The 16,286-nt window shown below is 42.0% G+C and overlaps 1 protein-coding gene across 2 annotated transcripts in view; it reads right to left on the reverse strand.

Moving 5' to 3' along the window:
* The window catches only part of nbeal2 (neurobeachin-like 2), a 33,909-nt gene that overhangs the window by 9,924 nt on the left and 7,699 nt on the right, over positions 1 to 16,286 (reverse strand). Inside the window, exons 4-31 of one of the 2 annotated variants that reach the window (XM_019270929.2) lie at positions 15,999 to 16,080; positions 15,536 to 15,648; positions 15,193 to 15,275; positions 14,491 to 14,576; positions 14,099 to 14,402; positions 13,855 to 13,961; positions 13,254 to 13,340; positions 12,281 to 12,364; positions 12,002 to 12,100; positions 11,215 to 11,849; positions 11,002 to 11,134; positions 10,512 to 10,631; positions 10,083 to 10,416; positions 9,782 to 9,864; positions 9,525 to 9,617; positions 9,066 to 9,237; positions 8,239 to 8,372; positions 7,054 to 7,213; positions 6,643 to 6,745; positions 6,385 to 6,535; positions 6,020 to 6,175; positions 5,757 to 5,916; positions 4,990 to 5,078; positions 4,156 to 4,860; positions 3,867 to 4,048; positions 3,527 to 3,683; positions 2,201 to 2,344; positions 622 to 945 (exon numbers count right to left, since the gene is read on the reverse strand). In XM_019270929.2, coding sequence (XP_019126474.2) covers positions 622 to 945; positions 2,201 to 2,344; positions 3,527 to 3,683; positions 3,867 to 4,048; positions 4,156 to 4,860; positions 4,990 to 5,078; positions 5,757 to 5,916; positions 6,020 to 6,175; positions 6,385 to 6,535; positions 6,643 to 6,745; positions 7,054 to 7,213; positions 8,239 to 8,372; positions 9,066 to 9,237; positions 9,525 to 9,617; positions 9,782 to 9,864; positions 10,083 to 10,416; positions 10,512 to 10,631; positions 11,002 to 11,134; positions 11,215 to 11,849; positions 12,002 to 12,100; positions 12,281 to 12,364; positions 13,254 to 13,340; positions 13,855 to 13,961; positions 14,099 to 14,402; positions 14,491 to 14,576; positions 15,193 to 15,275; positions 15,536 to 15,648; positions 15,999 to 16,080 — 5,080 coding nt within the window. Of the gene's footprint in view, positions 1 to 621; positions 946 to 2,200; positions 2,345 to 3,526; positions 3,684 to 3,866; positions 4,052 to 4,155; positions 4,861 to 4,989; positions 5,079 to 5,756; positions 5,917 to 6,019; positions 6,176 to 6,384; positions 6,536 to 6,642; positions 6,746 to 7,053; positions 7,214 to 8,238; positions 8,373 to 9,065; positions 9,238 to 9,524; positions 9,618 to 9,781; positions 9,865 to 10,082; positions 10,417 to 10,511; positions 10,632 to 11,001; positions 11,135 to 11,214; positions 11,850 to 12,001; positions 12,101 to 12,280; positions 12,365 to 13,253; positions 13,341 to 13,854; positions 13,962 to 14,098; positions 14,403 to 14,490; positions 14,577 to 15,192; positions 15,276 to 15,535; positions 15,649 to 15,998; positions 16,081 to 16,286 lie in introns of both variants that reach the window. The other variant, XM_019270915.2, reaches the window with a different exon arrangement.

Here is a 16,286-nt window from a genome sequence, read left to right on the forward strand (position 1 = left end):
ACATTTATTTGAAATAAATACATAGATTAAGCCGCAAAAGCACAAACGTAAGACTATAATACATACTTAAACATAGAGTACATGCTTAAGAAATCAGCCTGGCAAAGTTTCAAATCTCTCCTGGCAGCCAAAGTTATGCCATACTGGCTAATGTATTGCAGGACTCGTATACAGAAGTAATCAAAACAAAACAGATTTATGAACATGCACTGTCACACAGAGCAATGATAAATCCACCTCTCAGCCAGTGGTTATGTGTCTGGCATCTGTTCATAAAATCTCTCTGCCTCAAGTTTAAAGATAAACCAATCTCTGCTTAAAATACATTGAAGGTCAGTGAGAAAACACTTTGGAGTTTAGGGTTGTTTCTTCTGCTCTCTAAACTTGTAATAGCATTTCTCAAAATATGGATTAGATATCTCAGCCACCCACCAGGAGGTAACTAGTGAGACCTGGAGGCAAGATTAGAAAACTCCCGAGTGTACACTAAAGTGACAAAGAACAGAGACAGCTGTATCTGAAAGTGGATGGTTGATTATACCTGCTTGGACATACCAAAGGAGACTCCCATATGATATATGACATCTATATCTAAATGTATATGTCGACCAAATCACTGACCTGCTGCTGGTAAAAAGTCTGCCACTCCAATGTGTGACAATAAGCCTTCAGGTCCTGAGCAAAGGTTGTGCTGCCGTTGGTAACGGGCAGGTTGGGTAGAAGGTTTTGGAGGGTCACTGGGTCGGCATGCTGATCGAGCAACGTCCGCACAACAGGCACCAGATGGGGGAAAGCCTCCGCATGTCCACAGTCGGTGTCATCCTTTACACCTCCTGGCCACAGGGGGGCACCCAGCTGCCCCAGCAGGAAGCACACCTCTTCCCAGCTCAGGCAAAGCACAGTCTGGAGAAGGCTGTGGAGCTTCAGATAGGCCATCTCACACACCTGAAGAGGGGCAAGAGGCAAATCACTTATGATGCTTCTAACTGAAAGATGTCCATATGGAGAGATGTGATAAACAGCAAACAAAAAAAACAAACAAATACATTTATAAATGATGTTTCACTTGATTTTCCAGTCCTTAATAGGAACTACACCCTTCATGAGAAAACAACTCTGTCAAGGGGAAATTAATCAGTGATGGAGGAAGTATGCAAGTGCTTTACTTAAGTAAATAGCAGAAGTAGTTGTTAGCAGTAAGTAGAAAAACAACATTGTGAAAACACTGCATTACAAGTCGTTACAAAGTTATGTATACAAAATCATACTTAAGCAAAAGTGCATAAGTATTATCAGCAAAAGTATTACAGGAAAATTGCCCTGTTATATTATTATCTATTATATTACTGAATTGTTAAAACTGATGCATTATTCTACAAACAGAAATTAATTGATGTATTTTGTCGAAGCAGAGTCAACCTTTTTATACACTGATCTATAACATGGAATCAGATTTTATAAGCTCTGTATGAAATATCTAGAAGTAACACAGTAACTACAGTTGTCAGGTAGATGAGGTGGATTAAAAAACTGTGATACTTCCATCTGAAATGTAGAAGAAGTACAAGTAAAGTAGGATTGATCTGAAATCCAAGTACCTCATAACTGTATTTATGTACAGTATTTGAGTAATTGTACTTGATTAGACTCCACCACTGAATTTAATATAGCTACGTTATAGCGTTTTATTAGAGACATTTATCATGTATTAGCTCAGCTTAAGTAGCACCAGTAGTGTTTTATCTACCTACAGCGGTGATGTTAGAGTGCAATGAAGTGAATTAATTTCAAACCAAACATTTTGAAAAACAAATAGTTTAAGGGAGAGTTGTACTACTTTGGAGATGAACACAACCAGCAGTTTATCATGGAAAGCCATATGATCTGTTCATTTATGACCACTCACTCTATCCCAAAATCCTACAGCAAGAGCAGCAGTCATAACTCTGAGAGGAGCTGCCCTTTCATACAGAACACTCCCTCAGAGGAATGACTGCAATGTCTTTGAAACCCATAGAAGGGCTGGTATTTCTGGACTGGCTTTATCTGAGGGAGCTTATCAAGTTAAATAAATACTGGAAAACCCTTTTAATTTATGTTCTGCCATCAATCGCACAGGTGTTTGATTGTGAAACACATGTACAGTGAGAAATGGTTGACATTTATGTTTGGTGTACTCGAAGTTGTGGGTGCAACTGACCGGTGAGTGCTGCTGCTGGATGTATCCAGTGATGATACGTAGGCCGATCTGGGCCATTTCCTTCAGTTCGGTGTTCCCTGGGCTGCCTGGAGTGCTGTGCCAGGCTTTCAACCTGTCCAGCAGGTTCACCACCCCCTCGAAGATCTGCAATACAGCAACTACTGTTAACAAAAGGACACAATAAAAAGGCTAGACCTGTTTCCACACCTTGTAGCATCTACGACAACCTAAAGAACAACCTGTGTTTAAAAGGTGATGTAGTTGCTACCTACACCAACCGTGACTCTTCACCCAAAGACAGGAACATTTTCCCTGATGTTAAACACAGCAACTAACAACAACCACACCCAGCTGCCCAGGGTTCAATGACTCCGTTCAATGAAGTCTGTAACACCTTTAATATCAACATAAGTGTTGATATTTCATCTCATGTAACCAGAAATTACCATCATCACATCCTGACACACAGAAGATTTATTTAAATATTATGTGACTAAAAAAGGTTTACTTACAGGTTTTATGTGGCATATTATTAAATAATACTGCACTGATAGACACAATACTATAGTCAAACAAAACTATTACTTGGAAGACAACAGAAGAGATTTGACTAAATAAAAATGGACTGTTGCTCTGAGGACAGGTACTTAAATCTATCTCTGAGCATTTGTATTTCATTGGTAATCTAAATTCCACTGGTGTGTATTTATAGAAAGCAAACTTGCAGCCTGTCTTGCACAGGTATGTAGTCAGTACCGCAGAGATAATGAAGTCACATGACCGTTTCTGTCTTACTAATGTAAGCTATTCTCAAGGCCACCACATGGTGACAGTTTGTGACCCGACAAGCTAAATTAAAGGAGTAATTAAACAGATAAAGACAATGGCAGTTTTTTTAGAGCTATCTGATTTATATATGTTGTATACATCTCATATACCAGAGTTGAGTGACATCATAGTCTGTTTTTTATCAGCTATTTGCCTCATTGTACATGGGCAAGATAAGGCTTTAAGTTGAAAGCATTAATGAGGAAGTTGATATGAAATATGATATCTTAAAATAACGTGAGCTAGGAAGTTGATATGAAATATGATATCTTAAAATAACGTGAGCTGCAACTTCCGCGGTATTATTGAGTCCATGCTAATGAAATATCATCAGCTTGCTTTGGTTTGGTTGAAATACAAATACAAGTCCTCGGCTAATTTTCCTCCATTGTCCCTGCTGTTTTCACAACCAGCCTGAGAACTGTTCAGTCATCTTGAGATCACACCAAGCCCAAACACAATGTGTCGATGGTGTTTTAGGTGGTATATGGGATATACCTTTTCACTCCACAGCATTTGGTTATCTGTACCCTCAGAAAACAGGAAGTCCTGCAGCAGCCTGAGGAGCCGAACCAGACTGGGACAGAAAGGCAGAGTCACTCCCTGGGCGTCCCTCAGGTCTGACAAAGACGACTCCAACATCATCTCCAACAGACTGGCACACAAAGTTGGAAACACACTTTGAATATGTCACCCCAGTAAGATATGAAAACATTTCTGGAAATTTAAACAAAAGATGTCAGCTTAAGGTGTGGTTCGTATTTGTTTTTCTAATGCCAGGCAACTTCACTGCTTTTGTCCTTTGAGAGGGGGAATACATTTGTTAGTCATCACTGACCTGCGCTTGATGTCATCAGGAGGGCGGACCAGTTGGCAGGAGGAACCCAGTTTAGTGAGAACAGAAAAGACTTGTCCTCTCTCTCTCCACACCGCGTCCTCTGTCCCGTCCAACCCGCTGCGGCTCCACAGCACGGAAAAGATGATGTTGGTTAGCAAGTTGCACAGCTCCTCCTCTGGGGTCTGCTATAAAAGAAAATAACACTTAGTGGCAGTTTGTTACAGAAAAGATCTAAAACAATAAACTTAGACAAATAATATACTCAACTAAGTTGAGGAAGCAGCCATACCTGTGGGTTGGACGTGTTGGAGATTGTATCTCCAGTAGGAGGGTCTGTCCCGTAGCTGGTATCATCCAGCACATTGGACAGACTAGAGCTCTTCCTGGGTCTAAGCGGTGGAAAGGGTTTGCAGTGCTCTAGAGGAGATGGTGTGTTTGTCAAACTGCCAGCAGGAGTGTGTGAGCCAGTCTCCCCCATAACCCCTAGCTCCAAATCAAAGGGTGATGTACCAAAGGGGGAGAGGGGCTGATAGTCTCGCCCATCCTCGTTGTGGTGAGATGAGGTGATATCAACTGCATTGGAGATGGAGGACGAGTGGCTCCCCTGGTCCACTGAATCAAACGACTTAAAATGGAGAGAACCCGTGAAGTTTTTAAGGGGCCCTCCACTTGGAGGCGACTGGGATAAATCAGAGAATCCCTCGGAGATGTCCCGCTGACCAACTTCGTCCTCCTCCTCATCCTCGATGTCCTGCGAGGTGCGGTAGTTCAGGAAGATGTCTGTGTTGCTTGTTTCCTCTATGACCAGAGCCTGATCCCTGCGCAGTGGTGGTCTGTAGTTTGTTTCAAAGCTGCTAGGGTTGGAGTCTGCGATGCTGGCAGCATGGGACTCGTAGGACTCTTTCACGTAAAGCTTGGTGAGCACATCCTGCCAGCCAGGCTGCTTAGCAAGCTGCTTCACATAATCCTCATTGGAGTAGATCAGATGAAAGAGCTGGGGAAATATCAGAGACAAGGACAGACGAAGAGCTTGTTTTTATTACCAAGATGATAAATAAGCTTAAATTGAAACTCAAAAGTTCACTAGATATATTAAGAGTATAAACTATGTGAGCAGACTGACCTTGCGACAGACGTCTAAGCGGACAGTGAGCTCAGCTCGATGGGATAGACAGACCACAGCCAGGAGGTCTCTGAAGTTGGGGCTGGCATCTGTGGGGCAGAAACCAGTTTAAATTCATCTCAAAGTCCTTGGGAACCTATTTAATTAGCCTTCTGCTATAAATATTGAGGTCCTTCAAACTAATTTATTATCTTCCAAAATTAGAACAACGCTGTTTATTTCACATGGACGATTTCAGCTTTTATGATTTTTCTGCATTGTGCAAGAAGGAAAAGATCCTGTAGAAGAACTATATGATTTAAAAAAAAATGAGACACAGTTCTGAGCCTCTTATTATAATTTGTTTATTTTATTAGTTATTATGTTGAGTTTATGAACATTTCCAGAAGGATTTTCATTAAAGAACTGCTCCATTTAAACCCAAGTAAATATGTAATTATTATCATTTATTACAGGAAACTTATTTCTTTGTGTATATTCATATTTCCATTGTTTCTCTTTCCAGGAAACAATGGAAATTAATAGGAATTTATGGACCCCTAAAATAAAGCGTCACCAAATTGAATAAATCTAATAATTACAATCAGACTCTGATGACATTTTTGGGTTATTTGTTTTTTTTAACTTTTTTACTTCCATCTTAAATTTTGACTTTTGCTTATTAACTGTTAAAGAGAAACACATTTTCAGGGGCTTTGACACATATAAAGGTCCCTTTTGTCATCCATTTCAAGGGAACTCAACCCACTGAAATGTTTTGACATTACCTGTAGCAAGGACCTGCTCGTACAGACATCGCACAGTGGTCATGGTTACTGGAATGTCGTCAAGGCAACACACCAGGCCAAGATAGCCGAAATCCTTCAGCTTAATGCGCTGCTTGTTACGTTCAGACACTCGCTCGCTTTTGAGGATTTTGTATAAAACCTGCAAAATCAAAAAGGGAAATTGTGAAATACTTTTTTTTCCCGCTGTTTTAACAACATATCACATTGACAAGTGACGAAGCGGCCCGGTTAGTTGTTCTCACCCTGAAGACTCTCTCTCTGGCTTCATCTCCAAAGCTTGGAGTGAGCAGTAAGCTGTACAGCTGCTCCACGCCCCACTCCAGTAGCACAGCCTGCACATGCTCACGAGGAGGGCTGCTCCTCAAGAGTTCATACAGCACATCCAAGGCCCTCACGACCTGATCGAGAAATGAGAGGAGGAAATCATGAGGAGAAAAGTGAAGAAGGGTGCCAAGAAATAGGGAGGATATGATAAGAGGTCACAAGAGGAGTTAGGAAGTACACAGATGCCAAAACACAAAAATAAATAAGAAGGTGTGGATGATCACGGAGGATATATTTGCAAAACACAATTTAACTCCCAGAGGCAACACACAAAAAAACATACCTGCTGCTCCTCTCCTGCAGACAGAATATAGGCAAGGACACTGTGAAGCTCCTCTGGTGTCGGAGACTTGAGAAAGTCTTTCAGCATGGCAAACAGAGAGGTTTGAATCGTCTGCTTTTCATCAGAGAGAGCCTTGCCATCTTTCTCCACACTATGACCAAACATATTATAGAAAAAGAAAAAATGAATCTTTTTATGAAAGTCATGGTTTAAAATAGATAAGAACAAGAAACCATACTGTGGATGTCAAAGGTTCACCTGTAGTATGTACGTATGGTATCCAGAATATATTGGACCCCATACTTCCTCTTCATTCGCTGCTTGCCTTTGTTTATCACAGACGACAGGTACTGCACATGGGCTTTGGAAGAAAAAAAAAAACAGACTTTTTTTCCATCTCCTGTCAGTTTGACATTTAGAAATAAATGTCAAACGAATAGGCAAGGTTGTGTCGTAAGTACATTAATTTACAAAACACAGTACTTAAGTGCAGCTTGAGGGCACAGATTCACTTTTAATCCTTGCCACAGCCTGAGCTCAAAACAATAATGTATTCCATCTCTGCTCTACGGTGCTTTTAGTCTGCATATACATATAAAAAGGGACACTAACAACTTCGGCAGACATGAAAAGGTTCGCAGCTGTATTACTCGACAACACAAGCCTTACCCAGACAAACAGCGAAATGGCTTTTTGTCCATATGCGGAAATCAAAGAGCAGGTGCTGGTAGAGTTGCTGTAGAAGTGGGCTGTTGGCCTCTTTGAAGACCTGCTCCAGCAGCAGCTGACATGCCATTAAAACGTTCATGTCCATCATACTGCCAGGAACCTGCAGCAGAAGATGCACAGAAGATGGCTATTTAAGTGTGTTTGTGTTTAAATATCTTTCCATTCATTTGTATGTATCTGTAAGTGGCATCTATTTTTAGTAACACTTAGATGCTGATAAAGTGCTGCACTCAGTTGAGAGCGTATACAGTACAAGTGTCTTCAGTACGCACTGGATGTGTGTTTCTGTCTTTGCCACTGCCAAACCTGGCAACCCCATGTGACTATTAGGACACAATTTCCTTACAGGATGCTCCGCCTTATCGTAATATATTTCAACATATCCTGTCAGGCAGAGAGCACAATTGTGCTGCACCAACATGACACCTGGTTGGCTGCAGCCATCAAAGTTTTACATCTATTAGCACTGTATGACAAAGTAAATTTGCTCTCAATCTTTAAAAAAAAAGAGAAGAAAAACTAATTTTTGTTGCCAAAAACAAAGTTTGTGGAAGTTTGTCTTTGACATAGCTCAGCATCAGATGCAGCTTACATTGCCTACACTGTGTACCTACTATATTTACAGTTTTTAATTCACAATATTCTTTATATCATCAGTAAAAAGCTGACAACATGGCTAGTTTTGATTGACTCACTAAGCAGTTTTGAAACTGAAATTTATCAGCAAAATAATGACACCAAGAAGAGGAACAGGAATGAGAACATTGCATCACAACTCACTGTGACCTCCATGTCTGTTATACGCTTACTTTTTGATTTTGTTTTAATATATATAATTTTCCTAGATTTCAATACAACATATTTTATAGCTGACATCCTTTGTTCTCAGTAAGAAAGACCATGCAATTTGCATAAGCTCTGCATAAATTCCCCCTACACAAGCATGTGATAGTGTCATTCTGAAAGAACCACTGCTGTTTCAACAACACCATACCCATTCATTACACAGCAATTACACAGCGGCAATACAATGGAAAAGGTCAAGTATTCACTTTCAGATGCTAATCACTTCTTCCCGCAAATAGTTACCATTTGCTGGAGCAAATTAATGTGCATGGCACTTACTTTGCTGAGCATGGCTCCTATGATGCTCGGCCCATGGCAGTGCAGCAGGCTCTCCTGATTGACAGGGTGATGACGGATCAGGTTTTTCACCATCAGCAGGAAGGCAGCGATGCTGTTTCTCTCTAGTCTGCCCTCTGAGAGAGAAAAAAAAAATAGTTCAAAACAACTTTTAAGATTTCCTGTGTTACCCACAGTCGTACTTCTACGTTACAAAGCACTTTATTGACATTATCATATCTCAGGATGAGTCATTAGTCAGATGTCTCACTAGGGTATTTGTCTCACTTTTGTGAGACTGTTTGTTTCCATCTATCTCATTTTGTTCACATTATAATTTATGCAGACAAATATGCAATGGGCTGCAATTCTTCAAAAAGCTTTTGACTCATTATACCCATGCTGCTCCTGACATTTAACCTATGAACGTTACTTGTTACTTGTAGGTTATAGTATGTGGCTCTTGTTTGACTATCTAGCACTTCCTGTTTGTCCTTGCATGATGCATCGTGTGTAGACTCTGAGTCACTGCTATCCAAAAAGTCTTCTGAGTCTGAACTGTGCTGAAAATCACATTTAGCATTACAGTTGAATAAAAGATATCAGGAACAACTGCAGCCCTGAAAATGTTGCAAAATTACAAAAGACAATGCCTCCATCCATTCTCACAGTTATGTTTAAGCACAATTATCTTTTAAAAAAAATGATATCATCTCTTTCTAGAAACAATGTCCCTGAAATTTAGGTCAACCAACCCTTTCATCGAGACAATATATATGCAGGAAAAAATTAAATATCAAAACAAATATCTGAACTAAACATGACCTAACCTGCAGACTTGTTCAGTGGCAGCAGCATGGCAGCAGGGCCTCTGGGGGTGGTGAGCTCTGGTCCCAGCAGGTCTGAGATCTCCTGACTGCCGTTGTAAACTGGCTCGGCCTCACACACCTGCTGGAGCATGGGCAGCAAGACCCCTAAACCTCCCACCACATTCACAACATCCTGTATGCGGGGGAAAAAAGGGGAAAGAAAACATTCATATACACAATATTTTTGTAACCTTTAGATCAGAAATGGAATTAAGAAAGGAAGCAGCACAACAACAAAACTGATGTTGTAATATTGACAATAGAAAAAAAAACAAGAGTAGACCGCAGTAAATAGAGTTTAAGTTAGCAGCAGATAACATGAAGACACACCCTGAGCGATAATTCACTCATCGTGATGAATTATATGAAAGACTTCACAGCTAAATTCATGACGAAAATTTAAAATGTCTCATATCTAACCTTGATGTCCCAGTTTACAACCCTGTGCCCTGTAAGCCTGCCATCATATTGGTGGTTGGGCGACAGGTCCAGACATATCTGGCTCTTGAAGGCCTGAGGAAAACACACACACACACACACACACACACACACACACACACACACACACACACATTTGTAAACAAGGATTTTTAAGCTGGTATTGTGAATTAATTTAAATAATAAAGGCATTGTAATAAAATATAATATAAAAGTTCTGCTTAGTTTCAGTGAGTCACCTGTGGAGTGTAGTACAGCAGAAGCCTGCTGTTGAGATCAGATAACTCTCCATCCGCTTTGAATAAGGACACGTGATTTGGGCCTGTGATGGAGAACAGAAACCAATGTAGGTCATACAATAAGCAAACATTACTTGGTGCATATGTAAAAAAAAATCTTGCAGGAGTATTCTTTCAACTGATTATCTTTATCTTTACATTGTAAAGAAGTGGAGCTAAATTCTAAAAAAAAAAAAGACAGAAATGTCCACTGTATATAATGTGTACAACAACATTTGCATTGTTGCAGAGCGTGACCTACCTGCAGCATGCAGAGCTCTCGCCTGTGTCTGCTGCAAAGCCTCATGACAGATGAAGGCAGTGCCCAGGAGCCCATCCAGAGACGTGGGTGTTCCCCACTCTGTGTCCTGCAGTCCTGCCGGGATGGTGTGCACAGGAGAGTCCCCTAAAGACCCCCAGCGGCCTCCTGCAAAGGAGGCTGGGAAGGACTGAGAACGGATGAGGGAAGGAGCATGGGTAGGGAAGGCAAATTCAGGTGATGATGGGCCGGAGTATGAGGTTGAGGGCAAGTTGGGAGAGGTGGTGGTGGTAGTGGTCCTGTGGCCTGCAGAGCCGATGCAGCAGGAGGTAAAAGGCTTCAGGAGGAGATGCAAGAAACAGGGGAAGTTAGATTGATAGAGAGGAACTACTTAGTCATCATACCATATGTTCATGGCCAAGTGTCACTTACCTCACTGAAAGATGGAAAGCGAAGCTGAGCAGTTACCCGCTGCTCTCCATCGATGTAGACAGTCACCAGGTTCTGACCAAATGGACGACGGCCCGGAATGTGGACTATAGCCACCGAATGCTGTGATGAGGAAGTTATGGAAGAGCACACACATTTTGACTGGTGCCAACACTGGAAGATGCAAATTTGGTGGCTGGAGTATATAGTAAACAATGGTACATTTTTGAGAGCAAAACAGTGACACAGCCATGGTTAACGGCTTTAATTCAGCCATATTTATTTTGTTCCTACAGCTACTTGTCTCTCCAGGAGGTGCATAGATCAATTTTCCTACAATAATTATGTTTCAAGAATCACAGGCCCAGACAACACCACTTAGAAAAATTATGTATGATTTTATCCTTGATTGAATCTATTTTTATGTGAGACAGGCTAAATGAGGACCAATGTTGGCCAAAATCCTAGCAATACTATTTGTGTCCACACTCACCCAGCATGAGTCAGCTAGTGGGTGCTCAGGCAGTGCGACAGCCATGTAGTCTTTCTTAGTGCAAACAGCCACCACCAGCACACCTTCCATGGTGAAGAAGGCTTCCAGCCCAGTACCACTCGCTGTGAAGAAACTTTACAGAAGAAAACACATTATGTCACAAGTTATATAATACAGCAATTCAACTTAATTCTCATCGATGTGTCCCTTTACCTGTAGAGCTGTTTCCTGCGTGGTCCTTTTCCCATGTCATGCTGAGCCCCTGTGCCAGAGTTGATCGAAGGTTTGCGGTTGTTGGAGAACTCCATGTTGAGACAGAGCCAAGCGTGAAAGGCAAACCCGCTGCCTGGCCAGCGTTGGACTGTGGGCACCATAATACCTGCCATTGGGGGCGTAAGATCGAAGTACTGCAAGGCACTGTCCTGGCCTTCTCTGGCTGCCATGGCAGAGAGCACTCGGATCATGCGAGTGCAGTAGGGGTGCATCTTCCCCACCACTGCGCCATTGTCCTGATCTACCCTGAGCAGTCGGAGCAGGTTCTTAAGCTCCTCTGGTCTCAAACACAGGGACCCCAGGTCCTGAAGGAGGCCCAAAAGGGCATCTGCGCACTGTCTGTCCAGACTCTGCGGCTGTGAGAGCACCTGCAGCAGAGCCCCGACCATGCCAGCCTCTACTGCCACGGTGCGACAGGATAAAGAGCCACCACAGACGGCAGCCAGCCACTGGGCCACCAGCAGTTGAAGGTCCCTCTGACCCGACAGGTCAGGCAACCACTGCAGGAGCAGCAGCAAAGGCTGGTCATTACTGATGCCAAGGTGATGGGCGTGAGCGTGCTCACCCTCCACTGCCTGGAGACAGGGAATGAAGATAAGATATAGACATGGTCCCATGGTTCGATAAATTTAGGTTAACTGGAAACAATTTAAATAGGAACAAGGTCATCAATAAGAGTGAATTGACTTCTACCGTCTTTGCACTAATGAGGAAATGTGTGTTTCACCATGTTCATCAGCTCCTGCAGCAGCCTTTTGGTGGGTTGACCTTGACTCTTCAGCACGTCAAACAGCTGTGAGTAGCCAATCCTCTCCTTGAAAACCTCCTGAGGCGAAAGGAGACAGAAATAGTCTGAAGAAAGCTGCTCCACAGGGAAACTAGTTGGCACACTTCCATACAATGGAAAGGAATACAATGAGGATTCATAAAAGAACGGAAAACAGCTTTCCTCATCAGACTCAGATACAGAAGCATAAGGGATACATACAATTACAGAGGGCCTTACCTTAGCAGAGGGTGAGTTACTCATTATAGCTGTGAGGACTCCTAAGGCATGGACTGTAATACTGTCTGTTCCTTTCTCCCAAACCTATATCAAAATAGGGAGAATTAAAAATGTGCATCATCAAGAATTTATACCGAAAGCCCAAAAAAGGTGAAACTTTCACCAAATGGATGAATTAAAAAAAATCTGATTATTTGAAGTGCAAGACGAAATACAGCACATTTCTTTTTTTTTTCCCTACACCACAATTATTAGAGCAGACTGGCGCAAAGCAAGTGAGCTGCTGTACCAGTCACTAAACAATTGCCTCTTTGTCAATTACAAATAGGTCCCAGCATGCAAAAACCAAAGCCAACCACCACCAAAAGAAAAAAAAAATAGAACTGAGGCAACCAGCTTTCAGCTATTGCTGAAAATTAAGCAACACCAAAACACAGGACATGAGCCAGGTCTTTCATCCAAGCACAACCGCTAAAATATGAGTAAAAAGAAGGAAAGACATGCATTGAAAAACAACCCTTTCATGCACTATGAAAAACACACCATGTCCTTCTTGCCCAGTGTTGTCAACAGGGAATTCAGCCTCTAATTAGGAGTGTGATATAAATCAACACTCACGCACAAGCATTAGAATAATCCTCCAGTTGATAATCTAAATCTTAACGTTTCAATGTGCATAAAGCTAAATACCAGCTTGTCCTTGTAGCGTATTTCAAGTTGGATTCAAGCAGAACAAACTGTTTACATATAACATATGACTTGTATTCCAGGTAGACAGATAAGACAAATATAAAAGAGAACTCCAGACAATGTACACTGTACAGCTGTGCTACCTGCTTTATTTACAAATGAGTGCGAGCCAGACTTCCTGCCTAAAACTTCCTGTTTGAGTAGTTCAGAGCTGTTAACAAGTGGAGAGAAGGCTGAGTTTCCTGCTGACAGACCAATATCTACACCAAGTGGGGGAAAGTACCTGGTCAACCTCGACCTCTGTGAGTAAACATGTATTGAGGTCACACATAACCTCACGCTCCGGCCTGCGCCTTTTGCTCTGAAAGAGCTAAACACGCAGGTATGCACACACACACACACACACACACACACACACACACACACACACACACACACACACACACACACACACACGCACAACAACAAAAAAGACAAACAATTTGGCAAAATTAGACAGATAATGGAGACAGGTTTCTGACAGGCGATCTCCTTACAGCTGCAGCATATGCATGTGTGTTGTCGTCGTGTGGGAAAAACACANCAACAAAAAAGACAAAATTAGACAGATAATGGAGACAGGTTTCTGACAGGCGATCTCCTTACAGCTGCAGCATATGCATGTGTGTTGTCGTCGTGTGGGAAAAACACAAGCTAAGAGCATATACATAAATATTGTAATATTTCACACTGATCAAATAGAAACAGGTTAAACATCAGATGTTCCATTAAGGAAAATGAAAGAGGAAATAGACATGACACACATAAAAAAAGGTGACAGACTGGCAGAGGCAGGCCATGTGACGAAGTAAAGGACAGATATAAAGAGTCGGCAGGGGTCTGACCTTGCTGTTCTGAATGAGCCTGAGGATGTGTTCGAAGCAGTTGTTGTTGAGGAACACAGCCTGCAGAACTGGTCTGTCGGAGCACTGCAGGATCTCAGGAACAGCATCTAAAATTGGCAACATGAAGGATGTTGACTCATCTTATTCATCAGGCAACGGGGAAATCAATTATTTGACCTCTATGCTGAATAAAAGCGATACAAAAGAAATTCTGTCCACTCTTTCCAGTCTTAGTGGCTCTTACTTAGCATTTGGCTCTGGAGGGAGATCAGACTCTCTTCCCAGGTCTGCCTGTCCTGTTGTTCACTGCTAAGCGGGCGATTCCAGTTGAGGAGCTGGAAGAAGTTCTCTAATATTGTCCTGATCTCCACCTGCCGCTCCACAGGGCTGCTGGAGTGCAGGAGGTGGATCATCGCAGTCAAGCACTGCAAGGTCAGCCGTGGGAGTGCCATGCCCTTTGGTTCAGGGGAGGTCCCGCAGCACCACGCTCGCAGGACAGAGAACAGGTCCTCAACGGAGTGAGGGGTGATGGCGAGAAGGCCATTCTTCTGGGAAAAATATAGAAAAGGTAATCAGTTTTAATTTGCACAGACTGCAAAATAGTCAATGATAAAGATGACAGACAGAGTAACAGACCTTTCCTCCACTGATGACAGCACCCTGGAGATGAACCAATCTGAGCGTGAGGGCCTCTGGGATCTGCTCGCTTTCTTTGAGGCTTTCTGTGAATATGTGTACAAGCCAAGAAAGAATGCTATGACCAGAGAGGCCAGCTATCACCTGACCACAATGCAGATATAGCATTCAAGTAAAGAATACATTTTTTTTCTTTCCCTTTTGCTAAAGCATGCTGGAGATAAAATCAAGCAAACATAAATAACAAATGTCAAAGAGTAATATACAGTAGCTCAGCTTAACATTCCCCTGTAATGCCATGCTAAATACCATGATAATTGGCTAGGTATTACACAATTACCTCCAAATATTACTAATTAATCCTCCTCCTATTAAATCGACATACTGAAACTTTCCCACATGGCTTAGAGAGTTAGTATTAGAGTTAGTCATCGATGATCAAATGGGCTTCTATAATTAGAAATGCTTGGACTGATAACCTGATAATTAGACACGGAATAATTTTGCCCAAACCTAAAATTCTGATCAGAAGAGTGAGGATGATTTAGGAAGAGGATGCGATTTGGAGAAAAGAAAAAGGTCACAGTTAAAGATGACAGATCTAAGCTGTGTTTGGACCAAGCTGGGAACAGTTTGATTTTTGTGGTATGTGAGCTTTGACATGGATCAGAGTTGTAGAGCAGACAAAAGGGAGTGTCTCACCATGGAAGAGGGCAGGCAGCTCCTCTGGCAAAGCCAGTGGGGAGAACTTATACTTGTTCCTCTCCAGCAAGCTCACCTCCTCCCTGTAACACACAAAGCCTCAGGTCACCGCATTGACTCCTACTCACATCACGCCTAGTCAGTCAGAGACTTCCACTAATGCTGCTGACACTAATGGAGCTTGACTTCAAGACTTAGAGGCAACAAAACAGGGTGTCACACAGCACAAAAGGTTGGGCAAGATGTTGAACGCATAAGATAGTCTTTTGGTCTTTGTGTGGCTAAATTCCACCTCCCACACATTCACACATGCAATCTACAGCATAAAGCAGTACACACTCACCCTGCCAGGCGTCTCCTCCATGTCTGATAAGGGTCAAACAGACTCTCACACAGCACAAGTCCATACTGCACAACCAGCTGCACAGACGACTGATCCCCTTGTCCTGTCTTTAGCTAATGAACATGTGGAAAGGGAAAAGTTTAGGCATACATTCATCTGTAACATCTTCAGCATAGATACACCTGCTTCTGACGTTCTTCTGACATGCAACAAAACACATTCCAGTACAATGAATAGAAGGTCAGCTACACACCCACTTCTCTTTTCACAAACTAGTTCTGTTGCTTCTGTTTGAGGATGTCACAAATTATAAAGTAAATTCTGTATAGGTTCACTGCCTCTCTACTTTACATTGCAGAAACAATCTTTGCCTGAATAATACTGAGCATGCTGTGGCGCCAAGCCCCATCATAAATCACTGACTTCTGTGTCCTGTTTGAATTAGAGTTTATAATGGCCTTACCTGATTCAAACAGAAATTCAAAAGCTTGATGGTTTCAAAAACAAAACCAGGGGTGTTCTCTGGGTTGATGTTCTCCATATTCCTAGAAGTAGAGAGAAACTCATATAATTGAGTTTTACTTACCCAACCCAAAAAAAACAACAGCAACAAAAAATACAGTAGATGCACAGAATGCAAGGAATAACGTCCTAACACTGAGCTGAGACTTTGCACAATATGACTAGCAATTTCTGTAATTCTTATGACTCACCATTGCCTCTTTGGATATTGGTACAGACTTAATATTTA

The sequence above is a fragment of the Larimichthys crocea genome, chromosome XIII (genome assembly GCF_000972845.2).
Source record: "Larimichthys crocea isolate SSNF chromosome XIII, L_crocea_2.0, whole genome shotgun sequence".
Classification (NCBI taxonomy): domain Eukaryota; kingdom Metazoa; phylum Chordata; class Actinopteri; family Sciaenidae; genus Larimichthys; species Larimichthys crocea.